The 18,937-nt window shown below is 43.6% G+C and overlaps 1 protein-coding gene across 2 annotated transcripts in view; it reads right to left on the bottom strand.

Moving 5' to 3' along the window:
• Positions 1 to 16,119: 16,119 nt before the first annotated feature.
• The window catches only part of lmod1b (leiomodin 1b (smooth muscle)), a 49,908-nt gene continuing 47,090 nt past the window's right edge, over positions 16,120 to 18,937 (bottom strand). Inside the window, exon 3 of one of the 2 annotated variants that reach the window (XM_078242310.1) lies at positions 16,120 to 18,440. In XM_078242310.1, the coding sequence (XP_078098436.1) occupies positions 18,414 to 18,440 (27 nt within the window). In that variant the 3' untranslated portion in view covers positions 16,120 to 18,413. The remainder of the gene's footprint in view (positions 18,441 to 18,937) is intronic. The other variant, XM_078242309.1, reaches the window with a different exon arrangement.

An 18,937-nucleotide genomic window follows, 5' to 3' on the forward strand; every position in this document is an offset into this window, starting at 1 on the left:
AACATCCTTTTCATTCTACGAACGTCAATATACGTATTAAAGACAGGAAATAAATATTTACAAAACTATAAGCTATAAATGTGCTTGTGCTGATCAGCATCCACACTGCCCAAACTAGGCAACTCTTGCAAGATTTTGATCATTTATCAATGGTATAGTGTTTAGTTTAATTTGCTTATGAGATATACTTTTGCTAATGTAAAAGTAAGATTGATGGCAATAAATATATATTACTATTACAACACTGAAGTTTAAATAGTGGAAGTATAGCTATTTTAGTACACATGGGCACTGGGGAGTGTCATTCACTACCAGAATATATATTGGAAAGATGACCATTGCCCAATCTCAGCTGGTAGCTGCTGAGACTCTCTGCTGCCTGTGCATACTGAAAAATGATCCCCATTATGTTCTTCATCTTCAATGTTGTGTTCAGGAACGCATTTGTCAGCAGCAAGACTGGAGAAGCAAAGTGTTTGTGAAGTGCTTTCTTGTAAACATGCTGAGCTGGAACAGCAACACATGTCTCACTGGGAGCATGCCTAAAGACCAGAGAGAATGATTTGCATCTGTTCCAAGAGTTGAGTATGTCTTGAAATATGGACTTTCCAAATTATTAATCTTCCAAGAATTGTATATATTTTTTGTTTAATTCTCACCAGTCACTACTTCATGCATTCCCAGCTTACAGATCATGTCATAGGTGCATATATGTGTCTGCTGTTTTGATGTGACTTCCCTATTTGCTACATAATGTTACCTTACTGAGGATCCTTTTACTCTCAGGGGCTTCTGCTCAAGTGCTCAACCAATGCCGTGTACTGATGAATGTGCTGTGCCTCTTGCCAGCCCTGTGCTTCCGAAGCTCAGGGCCCAGGCTATTTATAATGACCTTTAATAACCCTTTCAACACTGACAGAGCTTTGCTCTGGGATTTAACTCTTCTGCATGCTTCCCCTCCCAGCTTAACATTGACTATGAAATGGCCAGTTTGCATTGCACTTCTGAATTCATGTTGTTCATTCTGGGGCATTCCATTCACTTCTTTCATCTAACAAGTACACATTGCTTTATTTCTTTGAGTCAGTTTCTTGTCCACACAAAGGTTTTATTTGAATTCCTATTTCTTTCAGCTTTCCTGGCAGCATTTTGTGAGGACATTTATCAAAGGATGTTTAGAAATCTAAATTGTATGGTTTTCTCCTGTCCAGCCAGGATGTTATCTCTTGAAAAAAATGCAATATGGTTTATCCGAGAGGTTGTCCCAAGAACAAATATTTCATTTCCCCTTTGTGGCCAACAACGCGCTTTTCCAAATGACTCTCAAAATTCCAAGAGAATTTACATGACAATTCTTGCAATCATGTGGCACTAAGCTATATGGGCCAGAAAATCCCAAGTCAAATCTATACTTTGTTTTATGCTATCCAGTTCTGGGGAAGGTAACAGGGACTTGTATGGTTGGCCAGGCACTTGAATGAAGGGTGCATGTGTATTGAAATTAAATTTGATCGGTGGGAAAACAAATTGTGAAAAGGATACAATCTGTGAAGGGCATAGACAGGTTAAGTGCATGAATGGGCAGAAATTTGGCAGAAGGGGAATAATTTCACCACTTTGTTGGGAAGAATGGAAAAGCAAAATATTTCAATGGATGGACTGCAGAATGCTATGCTGCAGGAGGATCTGGGTGTCCTCATGCATGCACACACAAACAGCGTTAAGGCACAGCAAGCTATTGGGAAGGTAAGTAGAATGTTGGCTTTTATTGTGTAAAAGTAGGGAGATCTTGCTACAGTTGTACAAGATGTAGTGAGACCACATCTAGAGTACTGCATACAGTTTTGGTCTCCTTTTTGTACTATAGGGCAGTCAAGGGTTATGGGAGACAGGCAGGAAAGCGGAGTTGAGGCCAAGACCAGATCATCAATGATCTTATTGAATGGCAGAACAGGCTTGAGAGGACATATGCCCTACTCCTGCTCCTATTTCTTGTGTCCTCGTGATCATAAAGAATGTTTCAGAGTCAGATGCAATAGAAAAAAAATAACATGACCACATCTTTCCGAACTTGTAATTTGATACCCAATAAATTGCAGTGTTGGAATGTTTTGACAAATCTCTCGGTTTCTGGGCGTACTTTGTAGCACAAGCACCAGTCACAGAACCTGCTGCAGTCAGGTTTCAGTAGAATGAAATGAAAGCAATTAAAGCAAAGGAAATCGAAGAGTTGAGTGGGAGAATGTAATTGAAAAGCAAGCAGAAAGAAATAAAAATAAAGACTGTGAATTACAAGGAAACAAGAAGTTAAAATGACATTTTTATACTAGATTTGTGGTTTCCATACTTCATCTTGCAGAGTTCCAACTTGTGACTTTCTAGCATGGAGCTCAAGCATGAAATCTAAGAAAGGTCTGGGGTTACAGGAACAGTTCATTTTTATTTATTATTGTCACAGGCAGGCTTACATTAACACTGCAATGAAGATACTGTGAAAATCCCCTAGTCGCCACACTCCGACACCTGTTCAAATACACTGAGGGAGAATTTAGCATGGCCAATGCATCTAAACAGAACGTCTTTCAGACTGTGGGAGGAAACAGGAGCTCCCGGAGGAAACTCATGCAGACACGGGGAGAAGGTGCAGACTCCGCACAGACAGTGACCCAAGCCAGGAATCAAATACGGGTCCTGGCGCTGTGAGGCAGCAGTCATAACCACTGTGCCACCATATTCTTCAAAGGGAAGATTTTGGGTGTGCATAAACATTTCTCAGTTAATCCAGTCTTCTATTTACATGCATATTCACAATCATTATTTGATCTTCTAAAAAGTAATCAAGACAAAAGTTTCCATTTCCATCTGCAAAAGAACTGACAACAGCTTGCAGGAGGTGCAGTCCAGCATTCTTGACCCATATGGAGCAAGCAAAAACACATCCCAAAACCTGTAGCCTGATTTGAGGCAAAGGTAATCTATTTTTTCCTTTCTGCAGTTGGTGTTTTCTTGTAAGCGTTTGATATTCGAGCTGCCACACATTGAAGCACATTCCCACAGGATGCGTTCTTAAATGTAGTGTCAGATTAAGTTTAATTCAGATGTGGCAAGAGAATCTTGAAATATGGGGTCTATAAACTGCAGGCATATAACATTACCGGAATGATGTCTAATAATACTCTTTCGAAGCTTCAGTTTGCTGCACTGCTCAAACTAGGACAGGATTTGATTTTAGTGGCCAAAGTAAAATTCTGCTGGAAATCGAAAACACGGAAGTGGGGGGAATTAATGAACCAGCAAGTTTTGGTCGGGGGTAATGCCAAATGTTAAACAGCTGAGTCCTCACCCCAACCCATCTCCAACCCACCCCTGGTTTTTATGGTGGTGGAATGGGGCTGTGGTCAACCAACCCACCCCCAAAAAGGAGCTTTAGTAATTTAGATATAAAAGCAAAATACTGCGGATGTTGGAAATCTGAAACAAAAACAGAAAATGCTGGAAAAATTCAGCAGGTCCGGCAGCACCTATGGAGAGAGAAACAGCGTTAATGTTTCGAGTCTGTATGACTTTTCTTCAGAACTAAAAGAAACCCCAAATATTATAGAGACTGTGGGCCCGATTTTACCATTTTGTTTCTCAGTACTGGGTACAATCTGGGTAAAATTCAGATCCGACTTGGAAAACTGTTCTCAGTACACACATACATACACAAGGCCGCAAAAAGCGGATAAAGCGGCCCGGGAGCAAAAATCAGGGGTGAAGGCACCTCACAGATATCGCCCCACCCCCACAACATAACTGTCCCCCTTGTTCACCCACCCACTCCCCCCTCCCCACCGCTACCCAGACCGATTGCGACCCCCTGCCCCAATTCCTCCCCACCGATCGCCTGCAGAGTGGCAGCGGACCCCTTCTGCTCCCCCACCAGAGAACCATCTAGCCTCCCCCGCCCCCCGCAGAGAGCCATCTGGCCTCCCTCCATCCCCACCCATAGAGAGCGATCTGGCCCTCCCCCCACCAGAGAACCATCTGGCCTCCCTCCCCACCCCACCCCCCCACCAGAGAATGATCTGGCCCTCCCCCCCCCCCCCCACCCCCCCCCAACCAGACAATGATCAGGCCGCCCTCCTCCTCCCCCCACCGGAGAATGACCTAGCCCTCTCTTCCCCCTCCACCAGAGAACCATTTGGCCTCCCTCCCCCCCCTGCCACCAGAGAATGGTTGGGCCTCCCCCTCCCCACCCCCCCAACCAGAAATACATCTGGCCCTCTTCCTCCCCCCCCAACCAGAGCACCATCTCACCCTTCCCCCCCCCTCACCAGAGAACGATCGGGCCTCCCTCTTCCTCCCTCCCAATCAGAGATACATCTGACCCACCTCTTCCCCCCCCCCCCCCCCCCCAACAACGATCTGAGTTAGAGAGCCATTGGAAGCTCTGAACTTACCTCTTCAGAAGCTGGAGCGCCCAAAACAGACCTTTGCCGAGCATGTCTGTTTGCGCCGAATCTGGAAGGGCGAACACGATGGTAAAGGGGGAAATGCTGGTAAGATTGGGCGTCCAGCTCATTAAGTCAATTTAAATGCATGCAAATGCATTTAAATTGACGTCACGCCCATTTCAGGTGCGGTTCGGATTGCAGCCATTTTTGATTCTTGGTAAAGTGGGCATCTACGCAGACACGGGCGCGGTTCACCTCACACCCGACTTTACCAAGTTTTCGCGCCCGAAAACAGGCCCTGTGTGGCTGATTTTAAATTTAACCCTGAGTTTTCTGGCCAATGGGAAACCAGTGACATGCAAACATATGAACCAGGAGAAGGAGTAGACCACTTGGCCTTTTGAGTCTGCTCCTCCATTCGATAAGATGATAACTGATCTGCCTGTAACCTGCAGTGTGTAGATGAAAACTAAAAGAGGGGCAAGGATAGATTCTTGGGGGACACCAGAATAATGGTGAGGAAGAAAAGCCATTTCAGGCGATTTTGTGGTTACAATTGGATGGATACGAATGGAACCAAGTGTGTGTAGTCTCACATAACTGGATGAAAATGCAGAGGTGGACAATCTAACCAAAATAATAAATTATATTCTCTGGGGCTGTGACCACAATGCTTTTTTCATCCTCGTCCTCTTGTATTTGTTTGCGGCTTTTCACATGATCAATCACATCATCCTCCTCTGCTGTCTTTCTTCAGTTAGAAGTCTCACAACACCAGGTTAAAGTCCAACAGGTTTATTTGGTAGCTTATTTGGCTTACCTGATGAAGGGGCAGCGCTCTGAAAGCTAGTGGCTTGTGCTACCAGATAAACCTGTTGGACTTTAACCTGGTGTTGTGAGACTTCTTACTGTGTTTACCCCAATCCAACACCAGCATCTCCACATCATTTCTTCAGTTATCCAGACTGCTTCTGGCTTTACCCTCATCAACTCATAGCCAGAGCACTGTCTTGCCCGGTACAGAATGAAGATATTACAAACTTTAAAGCTTTATTTTTAAAAGTGGACACCAAAAACTGTTTAAGATGGCTGCAGCATATCATGGCTGTACCCAGCTTCAGACAGTCCTGAAACTCAAGCAAACACTTAATTAAAAAATGGACAATCGCAGCCATTTGTGAAATCCACACATCCCTTTTGTTAAGAATGGACTGTCAACAAAAAAGACCATGGAAATTTGAAGCATTGAATCCATGTGGCTGCTAGATGAATATGAAGTGGATCTCATTGACAATTTATTGTATTGTGATGGCTGCTCATCCCAATAAAGAAGTAAACAAGGCAAGTGGTATGTTGGCCTTAAAGCAAGAGGATTTCAGTATAGGGAAGGGATGTTTTGCTGCGATTGTATCGGACGTTGGTGAGGCCACACCCAGAATATTGTGTGCAGTTTTAGTGTCCTTATCTGAGGATGGACGTCGTTTCTCTAGAGGGAGTGCAGTGAAGGTTTGCCAGGCTGATTCCTGGGATGGCAGGTCTGTCATATGAGGCGAGACTAGATCGGTTAGGATAGTATTCATTGGCATTTAGAAGAGTGAGAGGAGATCTCATAGAAACTTATAAAATCCGAACAGAATTAGACAGTGTAGATTCAGAAAGAATGTTCCTGATGGTGAGGGAGTCCAGAATTAGGGGTCATAGTTTGAGGATTAGGGGTAAACCTTTTAGGACTGAGGTGAGGAGAAATTTCTTCACCCAGAGAGTGGTGAATGTGTGGCATTCACTACCACAGAATGTAGCTGAGGCAAAAACGTTGTGTGATTTCAAGAAGAAATTAGATACAGCTCCAGGGGCTAAAGGGATCAAGGGATATGGGGGAAGGCGGGATCAGAATATTGATTTTGATGTTCAGTCATGATCAAACTGAATGGCGGAGCAGGCTCGAAGGGCCAAATGGCCCACTCCTGCTTCTATTTTCTATGTTTCTAAGTTTATGTTTCAAAGACAAAAATCTTAACTGTCTAAAACTCGCAGGGTGTGAAAAGCCTCAACACAGGATGTGTATCACCTTAAGGGCTTTGGACTTGTAACATGTTACATGGGTATGGCACATGTTCGTTACCTGCTTTTAAAATATAACAGCAGAAATTGTTCTGAGACAGCTGCCATCAGAAATACCATTGAACCAGCTGCAAGGCAACTATTCAACTATACAGTTATGCCCTGAAAGTGGGAGAAGGACTCTGTCCCCAACCTGTTCCAAACTCAGGTCACATGAGAGCCACCCTCCTTACAATTAAAATACAAGAAGCCTTGAAGCTTATTGAGAATCTTTTGCTTTTACAAGACCTTTGTTCCAGCTAAAGCATCAATTCATCCAAGAAACTACAGGTCTGCTATGAAAGAAAATTAAATAATTCCAGCTTGTATTTGTGTTTTTCTTCTTAATCTATATCTAATCTTAGTGTATTATAGTGGGTGTGTGAGAGACATCACATTTTATACCTCTGGGGCAAGTAGGTTGATTTCTTTATTTTTAAATTCACAAAAATCTTGCTGCTGGAAATCAAGTAAATTGGGACAAATTCTCTGAGGGTAGGAAAACACACACAGCTCACACATTAGAACACTTTGATCACTGACAACATTAAAATATTATATTATTAAAATATAATAGCATCTAAAACAATAGTTTCTATTTCTAACCCAGCAACATTGGCGGGGACTTTCCAACCCTGATGTGCCAGGTCCGCCACAGTGGATACGGCAAGCTAGACAAAAGTCCCAATAATCTATTCTGGGACCCAAACTCTTCCTCAGTCCTGACCTACCCTTGACAACAATATCTGACAACCTGGGATTAGTTTCCATTGAACACTGACGATACACAGTTTTACCTCTCCACCAACCCCTCTTTATCCATTGTCTCGATGCTTTTTTAAAAAGTGCATTTATTAGTCACAAGTTGCCTTACATTAACATTGTAATGAAGTTACTATGAAAATCCTCCAGTTGCCACACTTTGGCGCCTGTTCGGGTACACTGAGGAAGAATTTAGCATGGTGAATGCACCTAACCCCAGCACGTCTTTGGACTGTGGGAGGAAACTGGAGCACCTGGAGGAAACCCAATCAGACACGGTGAGGACGTACAAACTCCACACAGACAGTGATCCAAGCTGGGAATCGAACCCAGGTCCCCGGCGCTGTGAGGCAGCAGTGCTAACCACTGTGCCACCGAGCCGCATGCTGTGAGGCTATTTAACTTTTACTATGCTGAAAGATCTTCAATCAAGCAAACCTGATTTTTGTTTTTATGTATGCTGGGATTTCCTGTGGCCAAGCTGGCCTGGAACTTATCAAAGGACACAAGAGACAGAATTTTCCCATCCCGCCCGTCACGGGAATCGTAGTGGGCGGAGGGGGAGGTGACCATGCAAAAATCCGTTGACCTCAGGTGGGATTTTCCAGTCTTGGGGCGAGTGCAGCTGGAAAATCCCGCCCATGGTGTTAGATGTAACATATTTATGATCAATGCTTCTTTTGAAAATAGCAATGACTAAGTAAAATGTATTTACTCTTCTGGCTGAAACAATAAACTACTACTATAAGCTTTGTTGCAATTCCCATGTTATCTTTGCATTGCAAAGTGCAAATCGTGGTCGTGTTTCATCAATAATTTCAATGTAACAAGCTATGAAAATAAACATTTGCATTGCTTTCTGTTCTGTTTCCTTGAGCCTGGTCCTTCTCTTGGCTCATAATACGCACATAATTTTCTTTTTTTTTGTTTTTTTATTCTACCAGTGTGGATTGGCCTCAATCCAGTAACTTGAAATAGCAAAGGAATGAACATTTGGGCTGCAGAAAAGATTGCCCAAATATAGGCATTTCTGTGATACTTTTCTTTCTCTTTTAAGCTCAGTGTGGTATTTAGGAATTAAATGACCAAAATGAGCGTTGTGATGAAAAGACTGGGAAAAAAAAATCTGATGTCGGTTTATTTCGGGAGAATGAAATGTTTATCTTGTAAAGAAATCTTTTATGTCACAACTGTGAAAACAACCCCAAAGTATTGTCATAAACATGTCTTTTTAACAGTCTTTAATTACTTCTGAGTTTTCATCAGTTACACTGTTCAGAAACCATGTAATTCCCTTCAGGCAGGAGATGAATTGGACAGCAGCCACCATGTATGTTACTCCATATTAGGCAAGTCGCAAGCAGAATTCAAGATAAGTTGTTCTTAAGTTTTCCCTTTGCTGGGATAGTATATACCACATGAAGGTTAATTCAGTAGATTGACATTGGTCTGTACATGTTCAATTAAGGACAACAAATTGCAGTTATCAGTGGTTCAAGGAACCAACTATCTACTGGATGCTCAGGCAGATGTCGGACTACAGTTTTTAGGCTGCCTCCATATCATATTTTAAAGAAGCAAATAGTGTCAACGTTTCCTTAGCTAATACAGTTGAACTAGTTGGGTTATACTAAGTCTTGAAAGTGTATGGATGGTCATAGAATCCCCAAGTGCAGAAGGAGGCCATTTGGCCCATAGAGTCTGCACTGCCCACAATCCCACCCAGGTCCTATCCCTGTAACCTAATTTATCCGGCTAGTCCCCCTGACACTAAGGGGTAATTTAGCATGGTCAATCAACCTAACCAGCACGTCTTTCGGACTGTGAGGAAACCGGAGCATGCAGACACAGAGAGAACGTGCAAACTCCACATGGACAGTGACCCGAGCCGGGAATTGAACCCGGGCCCCTGGTGCTGTGACCAGATTACTCTTCCCTGCAGGGGCAAGAGAGCGGGAGAGATGGCTGTGGTTGGTAGTGTACCAGTGATGGTGTATCCCTTTACAGGCCCAGCTTGGTCCTTCTCTAGTGTCTCCTCTTGGACTTGTACTGATCTTGTTGCTGGTTTTTGTGCAGATCCACTGTGGAATCGGCCGGTTCTGCTTCATCATCTTTGCGAGGAATCGCTTCATCCTGAAGGTTTTGTGGGATGGCATGGCCGCACTCCACTCCAGCAGGAGGGATTCGTTCCTCTGGTGGGGAGGAGGGATCGCCCGCAGAGTGGCGGCGGACCCCCCCTGCCCTCTCCCTCCCCACCGATTGGCCGCAGACTGGCAGCGGAACCCCCCCCCCCCCACCGACCAGAGGATGATCTGGGTCCCACCCACCCACCCCCCCAACCAGAGGATGATCTGGGTCCCACCCCCCCAACCAGAGGATGATCTGGGTCCCCCCTCGCCCCCCCCCCCGCCCCCCCCCACCCCCTCCCCCCCCTCCGACCAGAGGATGGTGTGGGTTCCACCTCCCCCCCGCCCCCCTTCCCACCCCCCCACCTCCTACCAGAGGATGATCTGGGTCCCCCCGCCAACCAGAGGATGACCTGGGTCAGAGAGCCGTTGGAGGCTCTGACTCCGCTCTTCGGAAGCTGCAGCGACGACTTCAGACTTTTATTTTGCAGGTCGCTTACAGCGCGAATGCGGAACGGGCCAGAAGACCAAGTCCAAAGATGTGCAGGTTAGGTTAATTGGCCATGCTAAAAATTGCCCCTTAGTGTCCTGAGATGTGTAGGTTAGAGGGATTAGTTGGGTAAATATGTAGGGATATGGGAGTAGGGCCTGGGTGGGATTGTGGTCGGTGCAGACTCGATGGGCCGAATGGCCTCTTTCTGTACTGTAGGGTTTCTATGATTTCTATGATTTCTAAGACGGTAAAGTGGGATTTGGTGGTAGAGTTGGGCGCGCGGTTCATTAAGTCAATTTAAATGCCCACGCCCGAATCGGGTGTTGGTAAAGCCACGATCTGCTCGGAATCGGGTGCAGATCGCGGTATAGGCCCGACGCCCAACTTTACCGCGATTTCGTGCCTGAAAACGGGTGCGAAGTTTTGGTAAAATCGGGCCCAAAATTGTACCCGCCTCTACAACTACCTCTGGCAGCTTGTTCCAGACACTCACCACTCTTTGTGTGAAAAAATTGCCCCTCTGGACACTTTTGTATCTCTCCCCATTCACCTTAAACCTATGCCCTCTAGTTTTAGACTCCCCTACTTTTGGGAAAAGATATTGACTATCTAGCTGATCTGTGCCTCCCATTATTTTAGAACATAGAACATAGAAAAAATACAGCACAAACAGGCCCTTTGGCCCACAAGTTGCGCCGGTCATGTCCCTACCTACCTCGGCTTATATATAGGCTTACCTATAACCCTCAATCCTATTAAGTCCCATGTACTCATCCAAAAGTCTCTTAAAAGACCCTATTGAGTTTGCCTCCACCACCACTGACGGCAGCCGATTCCACTCACCCACCACCCTCTTGAGTAAAAACTTACCCCTGACATCTCCTCTGTACCTACTCCCCAGCACCTTAAACCTGTGTCCTCTCATAGCAGCCATTTCAGCCCTGGGAATCCACCCGATCTATACCTCTCAACATCTTGTACACCTCTATCAGGTCACCTCTCATCCTTCGTCTCTCCAAGGAGAAAAGACCGAGCTCCCTCAACCTATCCTCATAAGGCATGCCAACCAATCCAGACAACATCCTTGTAAATTTTCTCTGCACCCTTTCAATTATTTCCACATCCCTCCTGTAATGAGGCGACCAGAACTGAGCACAGTGGGGTCTGACAAGGGTCTTATAAAGCTGCATCATTATCTCCCGTCTCCTAAACTCAATCCCTCGATTGATGAAGGCCAGCGCGCCATACGCCTTCTTAACCACCTCCTCTACCTGCGAGGCCGATTTAAGAGTCCTATGGACCCGGACCCCAAGGTCCTTCTGATCCTCTACACTGCTAAGAGTCTTACCCTTGATATTATACTCCCTCATCCCATTTGACCTACATATTTATCCGGGTTGAAGTCCATCTGCCACTTCTCCGCCCAGTCTTGCATCCTATCTATGTCATGCTGCAGCTTCTGACATCCCTCCAAACTATCCACAACACCACCAACCTTTGTGTCGTCGGCAAACTTACCAACCCATCCCTCCACTTCCTCATCCAGGTCATTTATGAAAATGACAAACAGCAAGGGTCCCAGAACAGATCCCTGGGGCACTCCACTGGTGACCGACCTCCATTCAGAAAAAGACCCATCTACAACCACTCTGCCTTCTGCAGGCAAGCCAGTTCTGGGTCCACAAGGCAACAGCCCCTTGGATCCTATGCCCTCTCACTTTGTCGAGAAGTCTTGCATGGGGGACCTTATCGAACGCCTTGCTGAAGTCCATGTAAACCACATCTACCGCTTTTCCTTCGTCAATGTGTTTAGTCACATTTTCAAAGAACTCCACCAGGCTCGTAAGGCACGATTTGCCTTTGACAAAGCCGTGCTGACTACTTTTGAGCATACTAAACTTCTCTAAATGTTCATAAATCCTGTCCCTCAGGATCTGTGCTGTACTGTTCTTTGTTCTTTGATCTTCTCCATCAACTTACCAACCACTGAGGTTAGACTCACCGGTCGGTAATTTCCTGGGCTATCCCTATTCCCTTTCTTGAATATAGGAACCACATCCGCAATCCTCCAATCCTCCGGTACCTCTCCCATCTCCATCGACGACGCAAAGATCATTGCCAGAGGCTCTGCAATCTCTTCCCTCGCCTCCCACAGTAACCTGGGGTACATCCCATCCGGTCCCGGCGACTTATCTATCTTGATGCTATTCAAAATTTCCAACACATCCCCTTTCTTGATGTCCACATACTCAATCGTTTCAGTCCACCTCAATCCTGTAGTACAACCACCCAGGTCTTTTTCCACCGTGAATACTGAGGTAAAATATTCATTAAGCACCTCTGCCATTTCTTCCAGTTCTGTACAGACTTTCTCACCTTCACATTTTATAGGTCCTATTCCTTCACATCTCATCCTTTTACTCTTCACATATTTATAGAACGCCTTAGGGTTCTCCTTAATCTTACCTGCCAAGGCCTTCTCGTGACCCCTTCTGGCTCTTCTAATTTCTTTCTCAAGTCCCTTCCTACAAGCCGTATACTCATCTAGATCCCTATCATCGCCTAGCTCTCTGAACCTTTTGTACGCTTTCCTTTTCTTTTTGACTAGGTTCAGCGCAGCTTTCATGCACCACGGTTCCCGTAACCTACCAAAACCTCCCTGTCTCATCGGAACGTTGTCATGCAGAACTCCAGACAAACATTCCTTGAAAATCTGCCACCTTACTTCGGTACTTTCCCTCGAGAATACCTCCTTCCAATTTATGCCTCTAATCTCATGCCTGATGGCTTCATATTTCCCCTTACTCCAGATAAACACTTTCCTAGCTTGCCTGATCCTATCTCTTTCCAATGCTAGCGTAAAGGAGATAGAGTTATGATCACTATCCCCAAGATGCTCCCCCACTGAGAGATCCGACACCTGTCCAGGCACATTAGCCAGTACCAGATCGAGTAGAGCCTCTCCTCTTGTAGGCTTATCCAGATGCTGTGTCAGGAAACCCTCCTGAACACACATAACAAACTCCTCCCCATCCAAACCCCTTACCCTAGGGATATTCCAATCGATGTTTGGGAAATTAAAGTCTCCCATCACGACAACCCTGTTATTACTACAGCTCTCCAGGATCTGTTTCCCTATCTACTCCTTAACATCCCTGTTACTATTGGGCGGCCTGTAGAAAACACCCAGCAAAGTTATTGACCCCTTCCCGCTCCGAGCTTCCACCCACAGAGACTCCATAGACAATCCCTCCACGGCTTCCACCTTCTCTACAGCTGTGACACTATCCCTAGAGACCTCTATAAGATCACCCCTCAGCCTCCTACGCTCCAGAGAAAAAAGGCCCAGTCAGCAGAGAGTATCCCCCTCCTTATCTCCATTGACTTGAGATTTACTAGAACGTCTTGTCACACACACTTAAATGCTGGCTTGATGTCAAGGGCAGTCAATCTCATCTCAGCTCTGGAATTCAACTTGTCTCCACATTTGAACCAAGGATACCTGGAGCTGACTCCAGATATGGCCACACACAAACAGAGCACAGATGAACAAATAATTGTTCATAATGGTAATTTTATGCCTTTTGGATACCAATTCACCATCAGTGGAAATAATTTTTCCCAGTTAACTTCGCAAACTCCTAAATTTTGGACACCTATCAGATCTGCTCAAACTATTCTGTCCTTATGAACAAATGAGTGACATGTTTAAAGATCCTCATTACTGGTTTCATCATTCTGAGCCCTGTCCATTAAAGTATTTGTTTTACATTACAGGCTACAAGATTCAGGCATGTAAAATTGCCAGCATCAATACATCCCTCCTCAACGCATTCTATGCCCATTTTGAACAAGAGGTCAGCACTCCCTCCACCCCAGAAGCCTCAGACAAACCTGTATCTGAGGTCACCATCGCAGATGTCAGAGCAACCTTCTTGAAAGTCAACCCACGGAAAGCGACTGGCCCAGATGGGATACCCGGGTGAGCACTCAGATCTCGTGCGGGGCTATTCGCAGACATCTTTACCCTCTCTTTACACCAATCTGAGGTCCCTATCAGCTTCAAGAAGATGACCATCATCCCGGTACCAAAGATAAGCTGGGCAGCGTGCCTTAATGACTATCGTCCGGTGGCTCTGACATCCATCATTATGAAGTGCTTTGAAAGGTTAGTCATGGCACGAATCCATTCTGGCCTCCCAGATTGCCTGGATCCACTACAGTTCGCCTACTGCCGCAACAGGTCCACAGCAGACGCCATCCCCCTAGCCCTATACTCAACCCTGGAACACCTGGGCAACAAAGAGACCTATATCAGACTCCTATTTATTTACTTCATCTCAGCCTTCAACACCATTATTCCTACAAAACTAATCTCCAAACTCCGTGGCCTGGGGCTCGGCTCTTCCCTCTGTGACTGGACCCTAGACTTCCTAACCCATAGGCAACAACACCTCTTCCATGATCATCTTCAACACCAGTGCCCCACAAGGCTGTGTCCTCAGCCCCTTGCTATACTCCTTATACACCTACGATTGTTTGGCCAACTTCCCCACCAACTCAATTTTCAAGTTTGTTGATGACATCACCATGGTGGGTCGGATCTCAAACAATAGTGAGACGGAGTACAGGGAAGAGATAGAGCAACTGGTGCAATGACAATAATCTCTCCCTCAATGTTAACAAAACGAAAAAGATAGTCATCGACTTCAGGAAGCATAGTGGAGGACATGCCCCTGTCTACATCAATGGGGCGAAGTAGGAATGGTCAAGAGCTTCAAGTTTCTAGGTGCCCAGGTCACCAACAACCTGTCCTGGTTCCTCCATGCCAATGCTATAGTTAATAAAGACCACCAATGCCTCTATTTTCTCAGGAGGCTAAGGAAAGTAGGCATGTCCGCTACGACTCATCAGATGCACCATAGAAAGCATTCTTACTGGTTGTATCACAGTTTGGTATGGCTCCTGCTCTGTGCAGGACTGCAAAAAACTACAAAGCATTGTGAACAAAGCCCAGTCCATCATGCAAACCCGCCTCCCATCCATTGGCTCTGTCTACACTTTCTGCTGCCTCGGAAAAGCTGCTAGCATAATCAAGGATGCCATGCACCCCAGACATACTCTCTTCCACCTTCTTCCGTTAGGAAAAAGATATAAAAGTCTGAGGACACGTACCAATCGACTCAAGAGCAGCTTCTTCCCTGCTGTCATCAGACTTTTAAATGGACCTATTTCGTATTAAGTTGACCATTCTCTACGCCCCAGCTATGACTGTAACACTACATTCTCCACTCTCTCCTTTCCTTTTCTATGTACGGTATACTTTGTCTTGCGTGTAAGAAACAATACTTTTTACTGTATACTAACATATGTGACAATAATAAATCAAATAAAATCAAATCTAAGGTTCCCAAAACTGAACACAATATTCTAACTACAGCCTAACCAATGATTAGGGTGAAGAATTATTTTGTTACTTTTAGCACTGTGCCTGATTAGAAAATCTCGGTTCCTGGAAGTTTTTTTTTTAAAGCTTCATGTTGTGTGGTGGGAAAAGAAGGATAACTATTTAACTAACTAAAGTTTTGTGGTAAGTTGCAGGATCTTGCCCGTTTGGGTGCGGAATTTAATCAGGATGCCTTCACTGCCAGAACTGCATGAGCAGGTAGTTTTCAAGCAAAGATGAAGCCCGTTGAAAATGAATAAATTGTGAAAATGAATAAATTGTGATAGTTATCAATCAGCAAAATAGACTTGGACCTTATCTTCTATTGCAGGTCTATTGTGCTGCACAAATTGCACCACTCAAACAACAATTTAACTCTCACATTAATGCATTGCATCGAAGTTACCAAACCCAGAAATTGGGGCTCTGGTGTATCAGTCTTTTAGTTTCTGCAAACAGGGGCTTTGATATTCTAATAGCGGAATATTTTTGTTTACCATTATCTCTGTGATTATATTTTAAGAGATGCAGCAAACGCTATTTAAGTTTCCCAGAAAATAGCATCACAGGTGAGAAAGATTACCAGGAATATAGTTATAGTTATTTACAAGATAAACTTATCCAACGGATAATATAAAAGTGCTTTGCGATGGAGTACTTTGTATTTTGTGTTCACTAGGGACCTGGAAGGGCCAAAACCTGTTCAACCACTGAGTCATATCACTTTTTGGAAAGATAAATATTTTTCTGCCCTTTGCCGGGAAGCATTGCTATGATACATGCTGAAACATTTCCAGGAAGCAAAGTAAATTGAGAAGTATGGATCATCATTCTGTTTATTGAAATAGGCTCCCTGACCTATTAAATATCATGGTAAGAGAGACTGCATGCATAACACGGTGTATCACAGCAGTCAGGATCACTTCACTTTTGCAAAACTAACTCAAGAAAAGACATGCTTTCACATCCCTAAGTGGCTCACAGCCAACTGATTATTGATGAAGTGCAATAACGTATTATGCAAACAAAGGAAAAATAAATTGCATTTAGATAGAGCCTTGCACGTCCTCAGACCATCTCTAAGCACTTTACAACCAAATCGCTCCATGGCCAAATAGGTAAATGTGGCAGTAATCATAATTATTTGCTGTGTTGAGTACATTCTCTGCATATTCTCCTTAACTCATATTTAAATAGTTTTATTGCTTCTAAATCTTCAACTCCTCTGTGTTGCCCATTCAGCATCGGATAGCTAATTAAATGATGGAGTTTTGCTGAGGGGAAACATTATGATGTTTTTTAAGTTGTCCAGTATCAATGATAACATGCATATTGTTATTGTATATCAAGACTTAAGGAATGGAAATTTCTGTTTAAAATGTCGCCAGCGCAACAGGGTGGAATGGGAGATTGTCCAGCTTAATGGTAAACTGGAACCTGGTAAGAATGCTTGCATGCCCACTATGACAGGTATTTACAGTAACTTATAAACACATTAATGAGGGAGAATAGCAACCATTTACATCTGAAATGTAACAAGCAAAGCTAGGACTTTATACAGTTTACATTTGATAATGTTAATACCTGTAATATTAATACTACAAACAACACTTGACATTGAAGCAATATTTATTCCGTGTGTACTTTGGATGTTGCACTAACTCCAGGTTTTGGCATTACTTTCTCATCATAGAATTTTTTTTAAATTTGGCATAATTCACCAGAAGATAATCAATACTTGTATTCCTATCTGTTTGACTGTTTCATTCACTCTTTCCAAGCTTTAAGGGGACATTCTCACGTTTGTATGATTCCAAACTTAAGTTAAGAAGCTTACCTTGTGAATTAAAATAGTTATTCCCTATGTTGATATCCATTCTACATATGAAATTAAATATGGCTCTATATTTACAAAAGTGAACAAAACATGAATGAATATTCCACCTTCCATATTAGCACAATATATTACTTTTAGTAAGTTTTGTGCTTTGAATGGATATAGCAATGAGTGAGACAGAAAACCAGATACATACTTAGCATACAAGAAAAAAAATGGTGCTTTTAATCGGAATAACTGGCAACTTATGATTGTGCTCTCAGTGATGTCTTTAATATATGATACGTCAGGCATGGAATGGAAGTTACATGATTGCCACTGTGTATCTCTTGTTAGCATGTGTGCACAAAGCATACATTTACAGATGTTCACATATTAAAATATTACATAGAAAACCAAACTAGACAAATATTTACAATTCCTTAAGACATTGCTCTTATTTTTTTCACTAAAAATAGTCATTGCAAACAAAACAATGTAAGGTTCAAGAGAAATTGGTAGTAGGAGCTTTATCTTATAGTACCCATTTCTATGAAGACTGATAAATCTTTTTAACCATCATTATAAGTCCTTACCTCTGATTGTGGAGGGCCAGCTTGAGGAATACACAGTGTGTGTAGAATTAGAAGTTAACAAGGCAAGCTACTGTCCCGGAGGGGAAGGAGGGTAGACAGATACTTATAAAAAGTTAGCAGAGTTAACCAAGTGGCAATTTGGTTTGGCAGCATTATTGTTGCATGGAACTAAGGAGATTAAAAGTGCTGACATCTCGTGATTGTTATTGTAGCAAAAGAGTGACATAAGAGAAAATCTATTTTTAAAAATTGGCGCTGTTAAGACAAGCATTTTACAAAAGATGTGTGAAAGTAGTGGTAAAATGCAAACAGAGGACGGAGGTGGGAATTTCAGGAAATAACTAATTAGGACAGGAAAGCTGTTGTAACAAAGAAATAAATCAGAGCCATCTGCAAGAATTATCAAAACACACAGTGGAAAAGTAGTGAGAGGTTGAAAATAAGAAATTAAGCAATATGGCCTTGAGGAAGCTCTTGGAAATGCTGTCATCTTTTCACAGGGCCTTAAGCAATGATGCAACAAGAAGTCCTTCAAATGATCAGAATGAGAATAACAATGAAGCTTTGGCTACAATAGTGAGTTTGATTGATATAAGGATTAATGGGGCATCTCCAACAGTACGCAATGGCACATCTTCTTACTGTAGTAACTTCGGAACTTCAACCTAAAACCAGTAAAAAAAACACTTGTATTAGAAAACACTTTCCGAATAATTGTGTTAAATCCATTTGAACATCACAGGCTGTAAAGCTTTGTTTTTAAAAAGCATGTACTGCTGGATTTACCAGCCATGATTGCAGGGACAAAGGTACTGAAGTGGAAACTGGGCAGATGTATGTTTCTGTAATATGTTTCGAAAGTAAAAAAAAATGGGTGAGAGCTTACTGGCAGGATGGTGGGTAGGAGATGGAGCGGGCACTGATAGGATGCAGAGGAGCTTTATCAGGAGGGGTCCCTGAAGCAGTACAGTCACTGGGCCATTTTGTTAGAAGCAGTAATGGCAATGACAATATCATTTAGGCAAATACATGCCTGAAAGCAACTTATTGGTTGGGGTCATTGCATTAAGAATCTCCATGGTCTAAGCACAGTGTCCCTAGTACCAAAGACTGCCCCTGGAGCCCCTGCTTGCCTGCCCCAGCAGAGAATTTATTTTCTAAA

This window comes from Mustelus asterias, chromosome 25 (assembly GCF_964213995.1).
Source record: "Mustelus asterias chromosome 25, sMusAst1.hap1.1, whole genome shotgun sequence".
NCBI classification, from domain to species: domain Eukaryota; kingdom Metazoa; phylum Chordata; class Chondrichthyes; order Carcharhiniformes; family Triakidae; genus Mustelus; species Mustelus asterias.